General features: G+C 40.0%; 1 protein-coding gene across 1 annotated transcript in view; it reads right to left on the minus strand.

The window, feature by feature from the left end:
- Window positions 1-16103, minus strand: part of LOC106936861 (interleukin-1 receptor accessory protein-like 1) — a 78198-nt gene that overhangs the window by 8577 nt on the left and 53518 nt on the right. Inside the window, exon 2 of the mRNA XM_015018103.1 lies at window positions 10927-11206. Coding sequence (XP_014873589.1) covers window positions 10927-11206 — 280 coding nt within the window. The remainder of the gene's footprint in view (window positions 1-10926; window positions 11207-16103) is intronic.

Below are 16103 nucleotides of genomic sequence, written 5' to 3' on the forward strand. Positions count from 1 at the left end.
GGGCGTGGCGTAGCGGGGTGGCAGCTGACATGGGTGGAGGGGGAAGGATTGGGTCATCTGCTCCGCATGAGTGATTGATGGTGTGAGCCAACACTTTGTCCTACGGTGTCTTTCCAACATTTCACATCCATCACGAAGCTTTTCGAGGTTGAAGAGCTGGGCGATCTCTTCACTTTTCTCTAAGTAGCGGAAAATCTGTTCAAAGGACGAGAAGAATGAAAAAAAGCAGGAGGAGGAGGATTCCACACTCCCGAGACTTAATTGTGCGCCGTGCAGTCAGCATTTTGTGAAACTCGGCGTACTGCGGTTACGGTGATAACAAGCTAGGTGACACCATGGCATTAATGGGTGAGTGTGTCACTCGGATGTGTCAAAGTAAAGCAGATATGCAATGCCGCGGCAATGATAGATGGCGTCCTGCACACATCATCTCGGCGAGGTGTCAGCCTGACAGCTACCGGATACAGCTGGAGGGCAGGCACAGGGTTTGAGATGCAATATGCAGCAAATTCTGTGAAATTATGAGGAAAGGGCCAGGAAGGAGTTAAACAGGCTGGTCAAAGCTTTACTTTACTGTAACACATGTGTGGGATTTTGCTCCAATTAAACTTACAGGAGAAGATGCTCTAGATCCTCTTCTCATCTTCAAAAATAACCGACAACCTGCGACTGGAAGACGAAGCCAAAGCAAACCTGGCCTTTCATTCGCCAACTGTTTCGTTTAGTATTAAATAATAGGCGGCAGAATTGATTTGTAATTCTCTGGTGAATCCACGGCACCTGGGGGGAAATTAATGAACTAACTTAATGAAGCTCTTAATTAAACTAACTCCTCCCTAATAGAAATGGAGTGACGGAATAATTGCTTATTAAATATTACAGCTGGCTTTCAAGTGATAATATTCATAGAGAAGTGTCTAAGAGCTGCAGGAGTCATCAGGTGAAAGTACTTTTTGCCTGGTGCAATAATTCCAGGTAACTCTACAGGAGCTGCAAACATCCACAGCTCAGGTGGGAGAATCTGTTGAAAGGAGCATTTAGTTGTACACTCCATAAATTAGGCCTTTAACAATGGGTGCACTGTAGTGGAAAAAAACTATGACTACCACCTGGATATTGAAGTGCGACGTGTTCCTGCAAGAAATTTCTTGGTTCTTGTGAAGTATGCATTGCTATTTTATAAAATATTTGCAAAGAAATTGGTTTTAATAATCGGTTTGCATGAAAGATACCAGGGAGAAGTTGCATGATGCTGGCTGGGGTGATTTACTTTGGTGGTTATGACTATTTTCCAGTAAAAGTAATTATTTGCTGTGTTGCTTAAAATAAAATAAGTAAAAAACAAATAAAGTACATTTCTATTTGTAATTGCAGGTTGATTAAATGTGAAGAGGTTTATGGCTCTGAATAATTTCACAAAGTACTGTATCACAGTTCAGTTACAGTATTCACAACACTGTGCAGGTAACTGTATCACCCATGATACTCTGTCGAATGCTTTAGCTCCTTGAGGTCTCGCCCTCCCATGCCTGCCCACAAAAAAATCAAGATAACCTAAACCAAGATAGAGCTTGGCCCGGTTATCCTGAATCAGTATCTTACGGCTGCTTCATTATTTATAGCCAGAGCGAAGGTCACAGTGAGCAGTGGGAAGACTGGGGTTCCTACCTGTGGCGCCCGCTCATAACTCACCTGTCAGCTCTAGCACCAAGCCCAGGATGATTAAGCACCCTGGTATCCAAAATCCGACTGCAGGCTAACGTGCTCCTACTTAGCCCCTGTAACAGTGTGGTACCTTTCTGCCACCCTGAAACAACAGACTCCGTCCTCAAATCATCTAATAGTTTGTCACCATCCTTGTTTCAATCCCCTTGCTGGCCTGCTCTTACTGTAGGAACACCACGATGGGAGGATTGGACTGTGTTGTTAGTTTAGCCTGCAGCTCTCAGAATGAAGATAGTCAAACAGTACATATATTGTGCAATATGTAGCATATATAACTAAATATGTTAGCCAAACAGGAAGAGTCATAAAGCTAGACAAGGATAAGGATAAGTGCAAATAGGACTCGCTGCAAGTCAGTGACGGTAAAGCTAAAAACAAGTTAGCATATAAGCACAAAAACCTCATACCAAGTGTCAAGAGTTTTGGTGGATGGAACATGATATGGGCATATTATCGTCATTATTCATTATCAACCACAAACTTTCTGTGTACCACAACTTTACAAAGTTAAGCTGTCTGAGAGCTTGAGCCTGACTGAGACTCAAGAAGTCATGACACAGGAGAAAAACACTAATCTACAACAACAACTTAAAAAAGCCAGTAAAGCTCCTGTATCTGCAACAGAGAAGTAGTAAACCTTCCTTATATCATAAGCTAAAGCTATCTGTGTAAATATTTGCTTTATGGACTCAGTCAACCCAGTGATGATGTTCTGTCAGGCTGTGATCTCCATTAAGATGTGCTTTCCATCTGCTAAGTTCAGAACAATGCTGGCTGTGATGTCAAAAATTGTGTTTTTCTTAATACTGGTATACAGTTTGAAGTAGTATTTAGCATTGAGACAACCTCCTTCCTTTAAGTCCACAACAGACAACACGATTGTCAACAAGATCTTCTCTGCTAAAAATACACAGTGTTGAAAGTATTTGCAGAAATCATCTCACTCCAAAAACCTACTTTCACCAAGAAGCAAGTCTTCAAACTCCTCTAAGCCTTTCTTAAGTTGTACAACTCAAACTGACAAAAGTGCTTCTTGTGTGCAAATGCATTAGTCAGTCATTTTCTGTTCGATGCCTTAAGGGAGCTATTTTCACATTCTCTGACAGTCACAACTCATCTTTATGCTTACAACCTGATTTCATAACAAGCATAAACAATTTGTCTCGGTTGTTATTCTGTTCTAACTCTGTCATGACCTTATTCATCGGTCCCAAGGCCCTCTGGGTGTAATGAGTGAGCAGTCTAACTCCCATGCATATCAAACACAAACCAACCATTTCATATTATCACTGCTGGGCTCTTGCACTCTGAGAATGGGTTGTGTTGGTGGAAAAAAGCTCTTTCAGTAGGAGTGATCATCTAGCTGTTGAATATCATTGTACATTTTGATTTGTTACCTAGTTTTGTTTAGAAGTTCAGCAACTAAGAAAATAGAATAATATAATAAATATTGAGGTCAGATTTCTCTCATTGGTGCTTTTTTGCAACAAATGGCAGGTTTACCACTTTTAGAGATGCACTGGACATTTATTCAATTTCTCAAAGGATACGAAACACAAATATAAAATGCTAATCATATAAGTACATTCTTTATAACATATCCTTTTTTAAAAGTAATTAAGTTTAAACTAAAAAGCTGGTGCAAACTGATATGAGCAAAAGTTTCACAATGTTCAGCAACAGTTAAATTAAAAACAGCTCTTTGAGTTTTATGAAATTTTAATGAAATTTCCTTCCCAGCTCCCAGCTACTTCCCCACCATTCTTGCACCCTCAGGATCCAGTCAAGCAGTGTGAGTTCTCCTCTACACTGCAGTTTGACTGACAGCTGTGGTATTGCAGATGTCTCGCTTGCAGCTCTGCTGTTCACAATCCAATCGGGATGGAAGGGAGGGAGAAACCTCGGCAGTGGTGCCAGAGTGATTGGGCTCGGGGAATGGTATTTCTGACATTTGTCTGGCAGATAAAAACTAACATCAGATATGAGGAGGAGAAGGTCAATGTCCCTGCTATCAGATACCGATAGGTTTGGCATCTTGTCTGATGACTTCCTCTGCCTAATGTGGACCAGGAGAGCAAGGAGGCTAAACATATGGGGAGGCATTAGACTGACTGAACTCTTAAGCATGCAATTGATTGATATTAATAAAACCGTGGGTGCAAGAGCAACAAACACTGATCAGTGAATTTACCTGAGCCAAAATGCATATCTGTGACAAATTGAGCGAAAATGAAAATGCAACCAGAAAATGGGTGATGACTAAAACCATAAATCAGTCCATTGTCTATACCTGCTTGTCCTTGCAGGGTTACAGGGGAGCTGGTGTCTATCTCCAGCGGTCATTGGGTGAAAGGCAGGACACACCTTGGACATTTGTACTCGCACCTACGGACAATTTAGTGGGACCAATGGATGGAGCAGTCATGTTGGACTGTGAGAAGAAGGTGGAGTAGCCAGAGAGAATCCACACTTGTATGCTAACGGTGCTACCAACAATGCTACCATGCAGCCATGACTAGAAACCCTGTGGAAAATAAGGAAAACTATAATAAGGAAAACCCTGAGCAGATGTGAATCAGAGGAAACGCTAAGTATTTTTGGCAGGATGCATGAGTTCGAACAGTTGAGAGAAATAAACAGCAGATTTAAAAGCCATAGACAAAATGACAGCATTTCTAAAATATGTCTTTTACAGAAGTTTATTACTATCCATTTTGTTGCCCTGGAGTGGTTTGAAGAGCACATTCTCTCTCTTTTTTTTTTGACAGTGCCATTGTAACATCAGACATCCACAGTGAATACCTGGCAAACTTCACACAGCCACATCACAAAGCTGAATAAAGCGTGGTGTGAAAGGTTGCCCAAGCCCAAACAGCAGCCCATACATCATCAGACAATGGCTGTTGGAAAACAGTCTATACTAAACCACACAGAGCACACTAACAGGCTGTCCAAGCAGGGTTGACGGAGCACTCTTTGCTATACAGGTGTAAAAGAATACTGAATACAGAGGGGTATCATCAATAACCCTGACTGGGAAATAAAGCTGCTTGGGAAACCCATATTACACAGTTTAAACCCAATATAAGAAGTGAAAACAATTAATGACAGTGTCCTGGCTCTATGCCATTTTTCCCCCAATCAGATTCTGCTTTAACTGCACCTTTTCCAGTGAAATAATGATTGTTACCTTTGCTACACACAATGGCATTGCTTATAAAGCCTGAAAGTCCTTCACAACCAGGGTTCCCACTAATTTCCCGTCTCAAATTTTCATTCTTTTTCCAGGTTCAAATTTCAAGATTTTTCTGACATTTGAGCAACTTCTCTAAATTGGGTTGAGTTTGAAATGGATTCATGGTTATTTCTCTGAAATCTGCACTGAAGTCTGTCTATAGAGCCAAGACTTATTAAACCTGCCATTAGATTAACACAGCTTTAAAAAGCTTTAAAAGCTTTAAAAAGCTTTAAAAATCACCATTTGTGGCTTTTATCATTTGTTTGTAAACAACTAAAAGAAAAAAAACTTCAAAGTAAGGGGTACCACAAATAATATTTTTTGCCAATTATTTGGCATCTAATACATCAATATTAAAGAACCAGTTTAAAACCACTGCAAAAATGCCATGAAAACTATATTTGTAGAGAATTTATTGAGAACAAAGTCCTGGTGTTTACTGTCTCATGCTCACAACAACCAAAGCATTAGCAAAATTAAGAGAACTTGGCTCCTCTTCATCTTTGACAAACAGAAAAATCTTAATTAGAAAAGATCAACAGATTCCAAGGCCTCGGCTGCTTTATGCTTCAGTAACTTCTTACTTTTTCTGCTGAACAGTGCAGAAAGTTGGCGAAGCAAAACTGCTCACACACAAGCTGCTGATGTAACAACTGCTGGGAAGTGAAAAACAGCAGATCTAAATTTGTTTTAATCATCAGTAAGGTTTCATAGCTATGATCTTTTGGGGTGATGTATACTCAATATTCAGTGCAATTGCTGGTGGGAAAAAGGACTTTTTGCTCTTCACTGTGATATCAAACCCTCGTCAATGTTATGCTTAGTGTGAAAAGATTAATAAATAACCTGAATTCAGAAACAGTCATTGTTGAATATATTGTCAAAGAGGTGCAACCAGTTTGTTTCCTTCCAGGTAGCTCATAGCCCACACTGCAATACTTCTTTATCCATCATCCACAACCTCTTGCAGCAAAAACCATCCATGCTGCTCCTTAGTCTAGCGTCTCTCATTGGCTTTGACAGCTGGGCAGGATCAATTGGACAGGCCCTGACTGGAGCTGAATGACAGAGTGTTCCAGACAGCCCATTCTGACTGTCACTTCCCTGAGAGATCACCAGCCACTCCTGCACATGAATACTAATACCGTCAAAATGGCCACAGCATGGGAAAGGTGGGAGGTGCTTTGTACCGTGTGTGTTTGAGACGCAAGGTGAGATGCACGCACACCGGGAATTTTAAGCTTAAATAAAAGAACGGATGCACACACAGAGACGCACGCCGCCCCCTTTATAATCCTCCCCTCTCGATGTCCTTTGGTGCCGACAGCCCAGGTATTGCAGGGCATGCAGGAAAGCCATTAATAAGCCTGAGGCAGTGGCAGCATGCCAGTGCCTGTGAGCGGGGTCAAAGGTGAGATGCTGGCTAACTACAAAGGGCCAACAATTCTTCCTGTGCAATACATCTGTCCTTTAGCTAAATCTCTGTACTTCCGCCGTGATGTATTTGCTGTAGCTCTGCTCACGTTTGCTCATTTGTTCACGAATAGCAAATTTTCCATGGCTGAAGATCTTTTTTTTTTCTTCACTTTGTTATCTAAAACATCACAATGGAATATCATTTGGAAGTAAAATTTTATAATTCAAACAGTAAATTAATTGGACATAAAATTTTATATCTACTTTTTTAAACTGGAGATGGGGAGGAAAAACAAGTTAATACCAAGGTCTGTAAATTAGTTAATCAAAATGCATTGGATTTTAGTTGAAAATCATATATTTTCAATTTAAAAAACTGTTTTGCTCCTAAATTACTGAATAAATAGACATGTGAGCTTAATAAAACTTCTAAACCTATTCAGATTTTAGATGTTTTGTGGACCTGTGATCATTCAAGGATGTTCTCTGACAAAATCCTTTCAAAATGTGGACTGTGGATGCTGACATTAGCGCTGGGGACATCTCTGCTTGCATTGAGATGGTATTTTAGGCTTGAATAGTTTCGGTGATAGGCCGGCTCCTGTTTCTACAACTTGCACACAACAGTAATCTTTTCCAGCAGAGATGGGGGAAATATTTTGCAAAGAAGAATGGTGAGAAAGTCTCTAGATGTGCAAAGCTGGCACACACAGACCTGAAAAGACTTAAATCAATGAAAACAACAAAAGACGATTCTATACTGTATTCACTCTTGAGGAAGAACAAAATAAGCATGTCTCACTTCTCTCGGGTATATATGTAAATGTGAAAAATCACACAATTTCAGCTTCATGTACAACTATGTGTTGCTCTGTGACAAAAAACACTTTGAAGTTTGTGTCACATGACAAAGCATGAAAAGGCTGGAAGAAGTATTAATATTTTTGAAAGCCATTGTACAACATTTGTTCCTAAATTTGTTTCTGTGCCTTATTTCAATCGTTAGCGTCAAACATTTTCCTTCCAGATGACAGTTCTAAATATCATTTTCCCACTCATGCCTAATTTGACTCCTTCTCGCTTGATTTCCTCAGATGCAAGAGCAGAATTTAATCACAGCAAAAACAGTACGCTATTAATATTGTTTTACAGAGACCTGCAACAGTGCAGGAGAGTCAGTGGTACCTTCAAACGCATCAGGTCGCCTGTGCGCATGCATGCGCCTCGCTTTGTTATTGTACTGTAAGTGACACTGCCGCTCCAGATGTTTTCGCTCTTCATACGACAAAGTTCCTCAGGGTATTGCGTTTGAAACAGCTGAGTGTTGACCTCAATTTGACGTGTGGCGGTATTCATCTGCTCCTCTCCGTCTCGCTACTGAATGCGGCTCCCGTTCTCTCTCATGTGCCTGTAACGCATCTAGGGCTTGCGTGTGTACGAGCATGTCCATGCTAAGCAATCCCAGAGAGTAGAAGTGATACTGCAGCCTGCTTGAAATGTTGAATATGAATGTGTGTTGGTCTGCTTTACCTTTTAGGTAGGGAAGTACACCAAGTTCCCTTCCACTGACAGCTAGTCTCTTGGGCACGTAGACCTGATGCTCTGTGTTTGTGTGCAAGCTGATGCACACGGGTGTGTCGGTGTACGGATATGCCCTCTGACACACTTAAGCGCAGCTGAGCAGGTAAAGATGTGATGAAGATGAGTGCACTGATGCCTGTGGCTGGAAAGAGATGCACTAAGAAGGCCAAAAGTTTAAAATCGCAGAGGAATAAAGTTGCGAGTTAGACAAAAACGGCGTTTTTAGATGCAGAGTTAAATTTCCTAATGTGATTGGCAAGCTTCCCCCTTTCTTTATATCAGACTAATAATGTAACACCAAGGGATCTCATCGTAACTGGTGCTGAACTGTTGCAGTCTGCTCAACTGTGAAATGTACCCAGTGAGAAATCATTTATTGTTGTGCTGAGGTTCATTTGTTCCATCTCGCGGGGCTCCAATTTTCCAGGGCCCTTCACGTTTCAGAACTGCGAGGATCCTCAGCTGAAAACACAGCCAAGAGCTTGAGCCAGTGGTAATATGTTAACATATGCAAGTGCTGATCATCTATAGGGCCCACACTCCAGAGACAAAGGAGAAGAGTAATCCTTCGACTTGGCCAGGGTACCTGGGAATTTAAATGAGTCATACTGAGGGAGCAGATGAGCGTGCTGCAGTGTGTTTGTAAAACTACATGAATCCATTACAGCATTTTTAACCTTCAACCAAAAACAGAGAACACGTCCAAGTAGGTGCAATTATATGCTATATAGTAATCTTCGTAACTGATAGTGGAAGAGCTCTATATTGAGTGGTATTACAGATGACGTGCATCAGAGTGTCCCTCTTTGATCTCTAACAAGGTAAAACATGAAGGCATTACAGATCAAGTGATCAAACTCCACCGTAACTTTGAAGCTGCCCTTTAATATTCCACACTGTGGAATTACAAACAGATCTTGCGGAAGGCCAAAGTAATTACAAAGGCTCAGGTCTTCGCAAATACCTTTTAAAATGTTGATCAGCACTCAAGACAAACCTGGCATATTCAACCTAGGCTGTGGAAGTCATCCTGAGCAGACTTTCCTGTTCCTGAACTGCAGCACGCTGCTGCAGAGAGCTGACTAATGAGCCAGTCAAGAGAAAACGCCCTTTACCTACAAGGTTAATAAGTTATTACTATATAATCAAGCATGTGAAACTCCCTACACTATTGCGTTTTATTTCCTTAACTCAAGTGTTGCAAAGCTGACAGTAAACACACTGTGACAAATGAATGTGTTTCGCTTGGTTGTTATTTTTTTCTTTTTAGTCGGTTCGGTTATTATAGCTGGCAGACATGCAGCAAGTTAGGTCAATTTCTAGCTTAGATGATTATTTTAACATGTGTTGATGGAAGGATGATACAGCTCCAAAGCATAAAGGCATATATTTTTCTAAAATACGGTTATAGCCGCTAGTGGGACAGAAACCGTAGCTGTAGTAGGGGTAGCTTGAGAAAAGGTAACTTCCTGTTTGGACCCAGCTAACGGTAGCGCTCAAACACCAAAGCGAAAAGAATCGAAGATGTTGCAGAATAACGTCAGCCTCAGCTCTGCAATGTGGATAACAACATATACATCTAGATCTCAGCTGTAACAGTCCAGGAAAAATAATTGTACAGCTAAGCTGTTAAATGCAACTTAAAGTCCAAGTTATTGTGCCCCATTTTACCGAGGAAAGACAGGAAGCATATAATGTTGAGAAAAAGCGAGCTGACTCCTAATCCTCAAGTGTGAAAACACAGTTAAAGTCTATAAAACCATTACAGGCAACAAAAATTCAAAGACAAGTCCACAAAGGGAAATCTCCTGTTAAGTGAAAGAGCTCTGTACTTTTTCCCTCTCTCTCCATAACAACAAATAAGTGTTGCCCCTTAATTTGCTTCTCAAAGGCAGGGACCAGTGAAAACGCAACAGTGCTCATCCAAATCAAATCTCAAGACTCTACTCGGTGTGATTACACAATAACTCTGAGCTGATTGTCTACCTCCAGAAACCGCTGCCAACATGAGTGAATAGAGAATTGTTGGACTGGTTCACCATGTTTCTATTCACGGCGGCTGCCACATCGAAGGGGAGGGTGCTAATGGTGTGGAATAGTAATAGCCAAACTCCCTTAGAGCTGAGCTTCTGAAACACAAAGAAACCTGCATTGAAAGCTGCTGCTCAAGTGCACATTATTCCCTCGATTCTATTTAACAAAAGGTCTTAAAGCGCATAAGTGTTGCCAAATAAAAAAATTAAAAAGACGGCACTTCAATCATGCAGAAAGATGCGTTTTAAAGTTCCTCTTGCCGTGAAACGAAAACAGATCGGAGCTTAACATTTTCACTCTGAGTGGTCACAGACCACCTTCATGTCGATGAAAGCCGCTGGGAAACCAGAAGTTTTACCACATAATCTAACTCATAAATCAAACAATTGTATGCCTCCAACATCTAGTGAGTTAAGAGGGAAGATAGCACAAGTCCATTTTTTCCCCTTTCTTTTATCTTAGCAGCTTTTTCCCACTGTGCAATCGTTTCAAGATGAAGTGCACTCTCAAGCATTTCACTTCTTTCCATAAGGTTTTCAGAAAACAAGAACTTGTGAAGGCCAAAGGATTACAGACTTGCCAATCGCGCCGTATGGCTTATTGCCCTCGAGTGGGAAATAAAAACTAATTTAACATATAAAACGAGGCAACGAGGCCTCGTAGGCACAGAAAACGCTCTGTGGAACCTCGACCAGCTATCTTTTGGCTACATCTTGACTTTATTAGACATCTACAGGGGAAGACTTTTACAGGGCTTTACTCATGCCTACAGGGATGCAAGACAATGTTATTTACCTCGTTTTATAGACATGCCACTGGCAAAATAATCCCCCTAAAATGGTGGAGGATTCTGCAACAAATGCTTGCTCCATTTCGAGCTGTAAGGTGGAGATAAACTGTTTATCTTTGGGATTCTGAGTAAAAACACATACCTTAATACACAGGAATAATACCCCACATCATCCAGTTCAGCTGGTCGGAACCATATAGAATCCTCTTCTTTGCTCATCCTTGCACCGTCAAAACTGATGGGTTCCTCGAAATCCCCATGCACTGCACTTTTGTACCACATGAGGCTAAGTCCTGTGCTCTGTGCATGGCTGTAGTTTGCCCGGATATATCCATAGAATAAAGCACACTTGATCCGGACAGGCTCCCCAACAAGGACTTTGTACTTTTGGTAGTCCACGGACCAGTCAGTGCAGCCTTCCACTGGAAAGGAAGAAGAGAAATAGAAGTTTAATCAGGAGTTGCAGAGGAAGGGATGTGGCTGTGAATATAATATCCAGCAAACAATGATTTGCATTGCAGTTAATATACTGTAGGTATCCTGGTGATAGCTGTGTAGTGCATCGATGTTTTGCAATCAATTCTGCAATGACACGTTCCTAAAATTAACCTCTGATAGACACATTTCAATCTTGCTCCGATCCTAAAGTTATGAGACCATCCAGCATTATCATATCTTCTACTATTTCAAGGGCCAAAGTCCAAAGCCACAGGTGCCCTCCTTTTAGAATATCTCAACAAGCTCACAAGTATCAGTAAAAATTCTTTGAAGATAAAGTCATAATTGAATTTGTAATGCAGAGCAGGTATGGAAACGCTTCAGCTCCTCTCATAATTATCCATCTTAAGGTGAGAAATATACCCTTTAATCTCTGCAGAAGTCACTCATGGAAACTCACATGGACATTGTATGACTGATTGATATTTCTGCAGGCGGTGAAGCATCCAAGATGGTTGGCATAGGGTTCATGCTGTTGAATAAAAAAAAAGAGCAAAAAGAAGCAGCTCTAAGGTTTCCTGAGTATTACATGGTGAGTCTAAGACCTCAGGTAATAGCCCCAGGCACAAGCATGGGATTCTGGTAACACAATGGCCCACATCTAACTGGGATGCAATCACCATGGTAACCTACACATGCACAACCTACCCTAGAGATGGTTCACTTTGGAGAGCCAGATCAAAAGATGTACATCGAGTGGGGCATTAAAAATGTAGTCCATGTTCTGGGCGAATTCCAAAATAGATGTAAGTGTAAATAAAAATAAGTGTAAAATCTGTTTTAGAGTTTATACAAGTTATGTTTATGTGGCAACTGTTTATATATCATTTTAAAAAATCACTTAAGAAAAAGAATCATTATACTACACATTTAAAGCAACACAATTAACCAAATGTCCCCTCAAAATTTGATAAAAAAATATAAATTCAGGGAAAAACAAAATTAAATCTTAAAGATCTAACCAGAAACTATTTTTCTGGTAATTTGAATCACACCTGTGATAACACAGGAGTTGTTGTCAGAGCAAAAGTAACAAAAATCTAATGCAGATGAGAGCATGTTAAAATGCATGAGGTAAGGTTACGAGAGGTTTAGTGTCCCCTCCTTGATCCGGTACAAACAATCTCACTTTGGCCTTAAAATAAATACTTGATTCTAAAATGTAAAACACATTTCAGCTTCTAGATTCACCACAAGGGATGGGGAAAACAAAGTCCCTTTGATTTTTAATTTGAGAAACTCACAGCCTTGACATATTCAGAAAGATGGTAGCAGTTGCTTTAATCCTCAACGAGCTCTCACAGTGACTCTTTACAGCCAAACGGTTCTTTTTTCCCCATCTTTTTAATTAAACACATTATTGGGATGACTGTAATTTTATAAACGATGAGTGAGACTGAATTTTAAAAAGCCAGCTAATTAATATCAGGCAACACGAACAAAAGCGTCAAACATATCTAAAATTGTTTATTAAAGAAATGCAATTAACTTTGAGATATTTTGTATGTTTACAAGATTGTTGTTGCATGTCGTCTGGAATAAAGCTGCTGAGCATGGGAGGGTTTCTGAACACCCTTTCCCCCCTACTTCACCTTGCTTCATGCCTCTTCCTTTAAATAAAAACATCTGGCAAGCACAGCTGTGTCAGACACAACAGGCTTGGATAATTGAGCTTCTATAAATATTTTATTCACCAAACAGGCAACCTGCCTGCCAATCAGAGGGGTGGATTGCACACTGCAGTCATAAGGGGTGTTGCTGTTGAAGTGGTTAACTGCGTATTCATGTTGGCGCACCGTTTTGTGTGGGATTTTAAATGTCAGGTTGAGAATGGCAAGAGTGACGTATGTTGGCAACGCGTGCGCTGAAGTGAAGGAAATAAAAGACAGAAACAGGAAACATAATATGACACAGATCGTTCGAGGGAAGGAGCATTTTAAGCTTCATATAGTTTAAGTAACACACCCTAATCATGGAAACGAATATCATTGATTTTAAATTTAAAGTTGGTGTTCTAAATTGTTTCTATTTCAAGGTCAAATTTTCACATCTAGACTAAAATGTGTAGATTCAGCCCAACAGTACTTGGAAGTTCATTAGTAAATTGCATCTTGACCACAATCTTTTCAGGACCATCAACATGAGCGCTGCTAGCTGCCATACCAACATGGTATTTAGATCAAACTACGTAATATTAAAGCACTAAAACTCTAAATTCAAACATACTGATACCCACCACGTGTCAACCACACAACATGTGCTTTATCGCCCTAAACAGAATCAAATTTGTTTTTGCACACCTATTAGCATGGAAGAACCCAGGACCTACAAAGGCTAAAATCAATCATGAGCTGGAACATTAGTTTTACTGTCCTCAGTGAAGTGAGGTTAACATCAACATTAACAAAGACTTGCCAATAAGGAAAACTGAATGAAACTTGCAGTTACTCAGATGGACAAGCCGGATGCCATCTGGAGAAAATGTTATGGTCAGAGGAGACAAACATTGAGCTGTTGGGTGACTAAATATGTTTGAAAGTGACAAAAATGGACTTTCAAACTTAAAAATGCTTCAACAACTGAGATGTGTGACGGTAGAATCGTGCTGTGGGTACATTTCACGACAAGATGTACTGGATGAACTTTACTTAAAAATTGCTCATCTTCTCAGAATACACAAAATTTTAACATTATAAAATGTTGACTTTCTGGAAAGGTGAAAAACTTCACCTATCGGATTTTTTATGGCGCAAGGTTGGCTTTGTACCAAACCAGTTTAAATGAGTTGTGTTCAAAATATTATGCCAAATAGATACAAAGTTTTTCCCTATGAGTAATGAATATAAACTGACTGAAAGTGCACAGTTTGCTTTGTTAAAAAGTTCAATTAACAAGGTTGTGGTGTTGGTTTACCAGATTGAAAGTTACAGAAACACATCTGCTATCGTTTAAGAGTAAACAGCTTAACAACATCAAAATGTGATCCACTACTAATGTAAGGCTTTTAAAAATATCTGCTGCTGGTTGGCAGATTGATTCTTAGCTTGAAGGGAAAAACACCTAGAAACAGGCGCCTTCTGGTGCAATTTTAAAATTTATTTTCCTGATATTCCTGAAATTTGTGACTCATAGGCCTCCACCTTTTATAAAATGCCTTCTTTAGAAAGAAAAACATTTTACATGTTGCACACAGTTGGCACTAAAGTGAATACCAACCATTACATTGCAACAGTTTATCTGCAGCTTTAGGGGCTTCCATCTGCTTGCACTGCTTGTTTGATTTCTGTTCACCAGGCAATTATTGAGATCATCCATCTCTCACTTCAACGATGGCAGAGAATCCTTTTAGCAACAGAGACAATTTTTAAAAACTAAAACCAACAAACAGTGTCACTTAAACACTCCTAATAGACAAATAAATGATGAACAGGGAGACTTTAGAGACTGTTCATTTCACAATAAAAATATCAGCTGATGCTCCCTCATTGGAGGTATCAATTCAGCAATGATGCATGACCGTCTGACACAACACTTGTGTTCAACTATGAACTCATGTCGAATTTCTCTTTTTTTAAATTAATCTCTTTGAAGCAAGTCAATACGAAACGGCCTTGTGAGTGCACAACATTTTAGAGCTGCGAACGAAGCGAAGCATAAAACAAATGCAGAGGAAGTCAGAGTGTGCTCTGTGACCTGCCCACCAGCACAATCCTTTCATTGTGATTAACCGTTACTATGGCAACAGAGGGCCTACCCCTCGCTTATCAAGAACTTGCTAATTAGTTTGTGGACGATAATAACTTGAAGGCTTAAAGTAAGGCGAGCGCTGCCAAGATGGTTTCACTTCTAATTGTGAGTGCTAATTGAGACTCTGAAGTGTTTTACGCTCGCCACTAATAAAAACACCAGAAAAAACAAAAGGTGTAAAAGGTCACACACGCAGGATCCAGCCAGAACATAAAGAGCTGGCAAACTGTTTCATATGAGGGAAACTGCTTTATCCAGACATTTTTCATCTTACATGTCAGAATAAGAAGAGGAAATTGGATTTTTTTTTTTTTTTTTTTTTTTTAGTTTGTAATAAAATTAGCGCTAATTGGGAAAAATGTTATTGTGTTATTATTTTTGAAAATATTTATGATATCCAATTCTGGAAGCAAGAGGCATTCCACTACAGCGAAGGGTTTCAGGAGCAAAAAAGGAGACAAAAATTGGAAATTAATTTCCTTCCAAGAGTGAACTCCAGCCAAGCTGCTTCAAAAGCTTCGCTATATTTGTCTCTAATAACGCCACGAGTAGCTTGGCAGTGCCAATATTTGTTATCGGCACCTTTCCTGAAATTGCCCATTTCAGACTTTTGACAGAGGTTTATTGTTTCTCTCAGAGAGGGTAGGGATTCTGGATAATCTGTTGGCAGAATACAAACATGGTACAAAGCCTAATTGAACTCGATTATCATTTCCCGACTCGACACATTTCCATTTGACTGCGCAGCAATTGGTGAGAGAACGCGCCAATCTGCCGAGAGATAACAACTCCAGCAGCTTTGCAGCAACTCGCACCATCATCAGCTGCGTTAGGGACTGAGCAAATCTATAAACTCCCATGACCCGCAAAAAACAGAACAATTACTCTAGAAACGGCCAGGGTCCCAGCATTAGAAACAAAATGGTAACTGAAAGTAATTAACTTATGCCAAATGATACAGGAACAAATGTGCTGATTTAATAGAAATAAACGTTTAAATAAGAACTCTAGACTTGTGTCTGACTTAACTTAAGCTAAATATAATTGTACAAAATACAGTCAGAAACTTAGATT

This window comes from Poecilia latipinna, unplaced genomic scaffold (genome assembly GCF_001443285.1).
Source record: "Poecilia latipinna isolate Pla-1442-1.1 unplaced genomic scaffold, P_latipinna-1.0 Scaffold2228, whole genome shotgun sequence".
In the NCBI taxonomy this organism is placed as follows: Eukaryota; Metazoa; Chordata; class Actinopteri; order Cyprinodontiformes; family Poeciliidae; genus Poecilia; species Poecilia latipinna.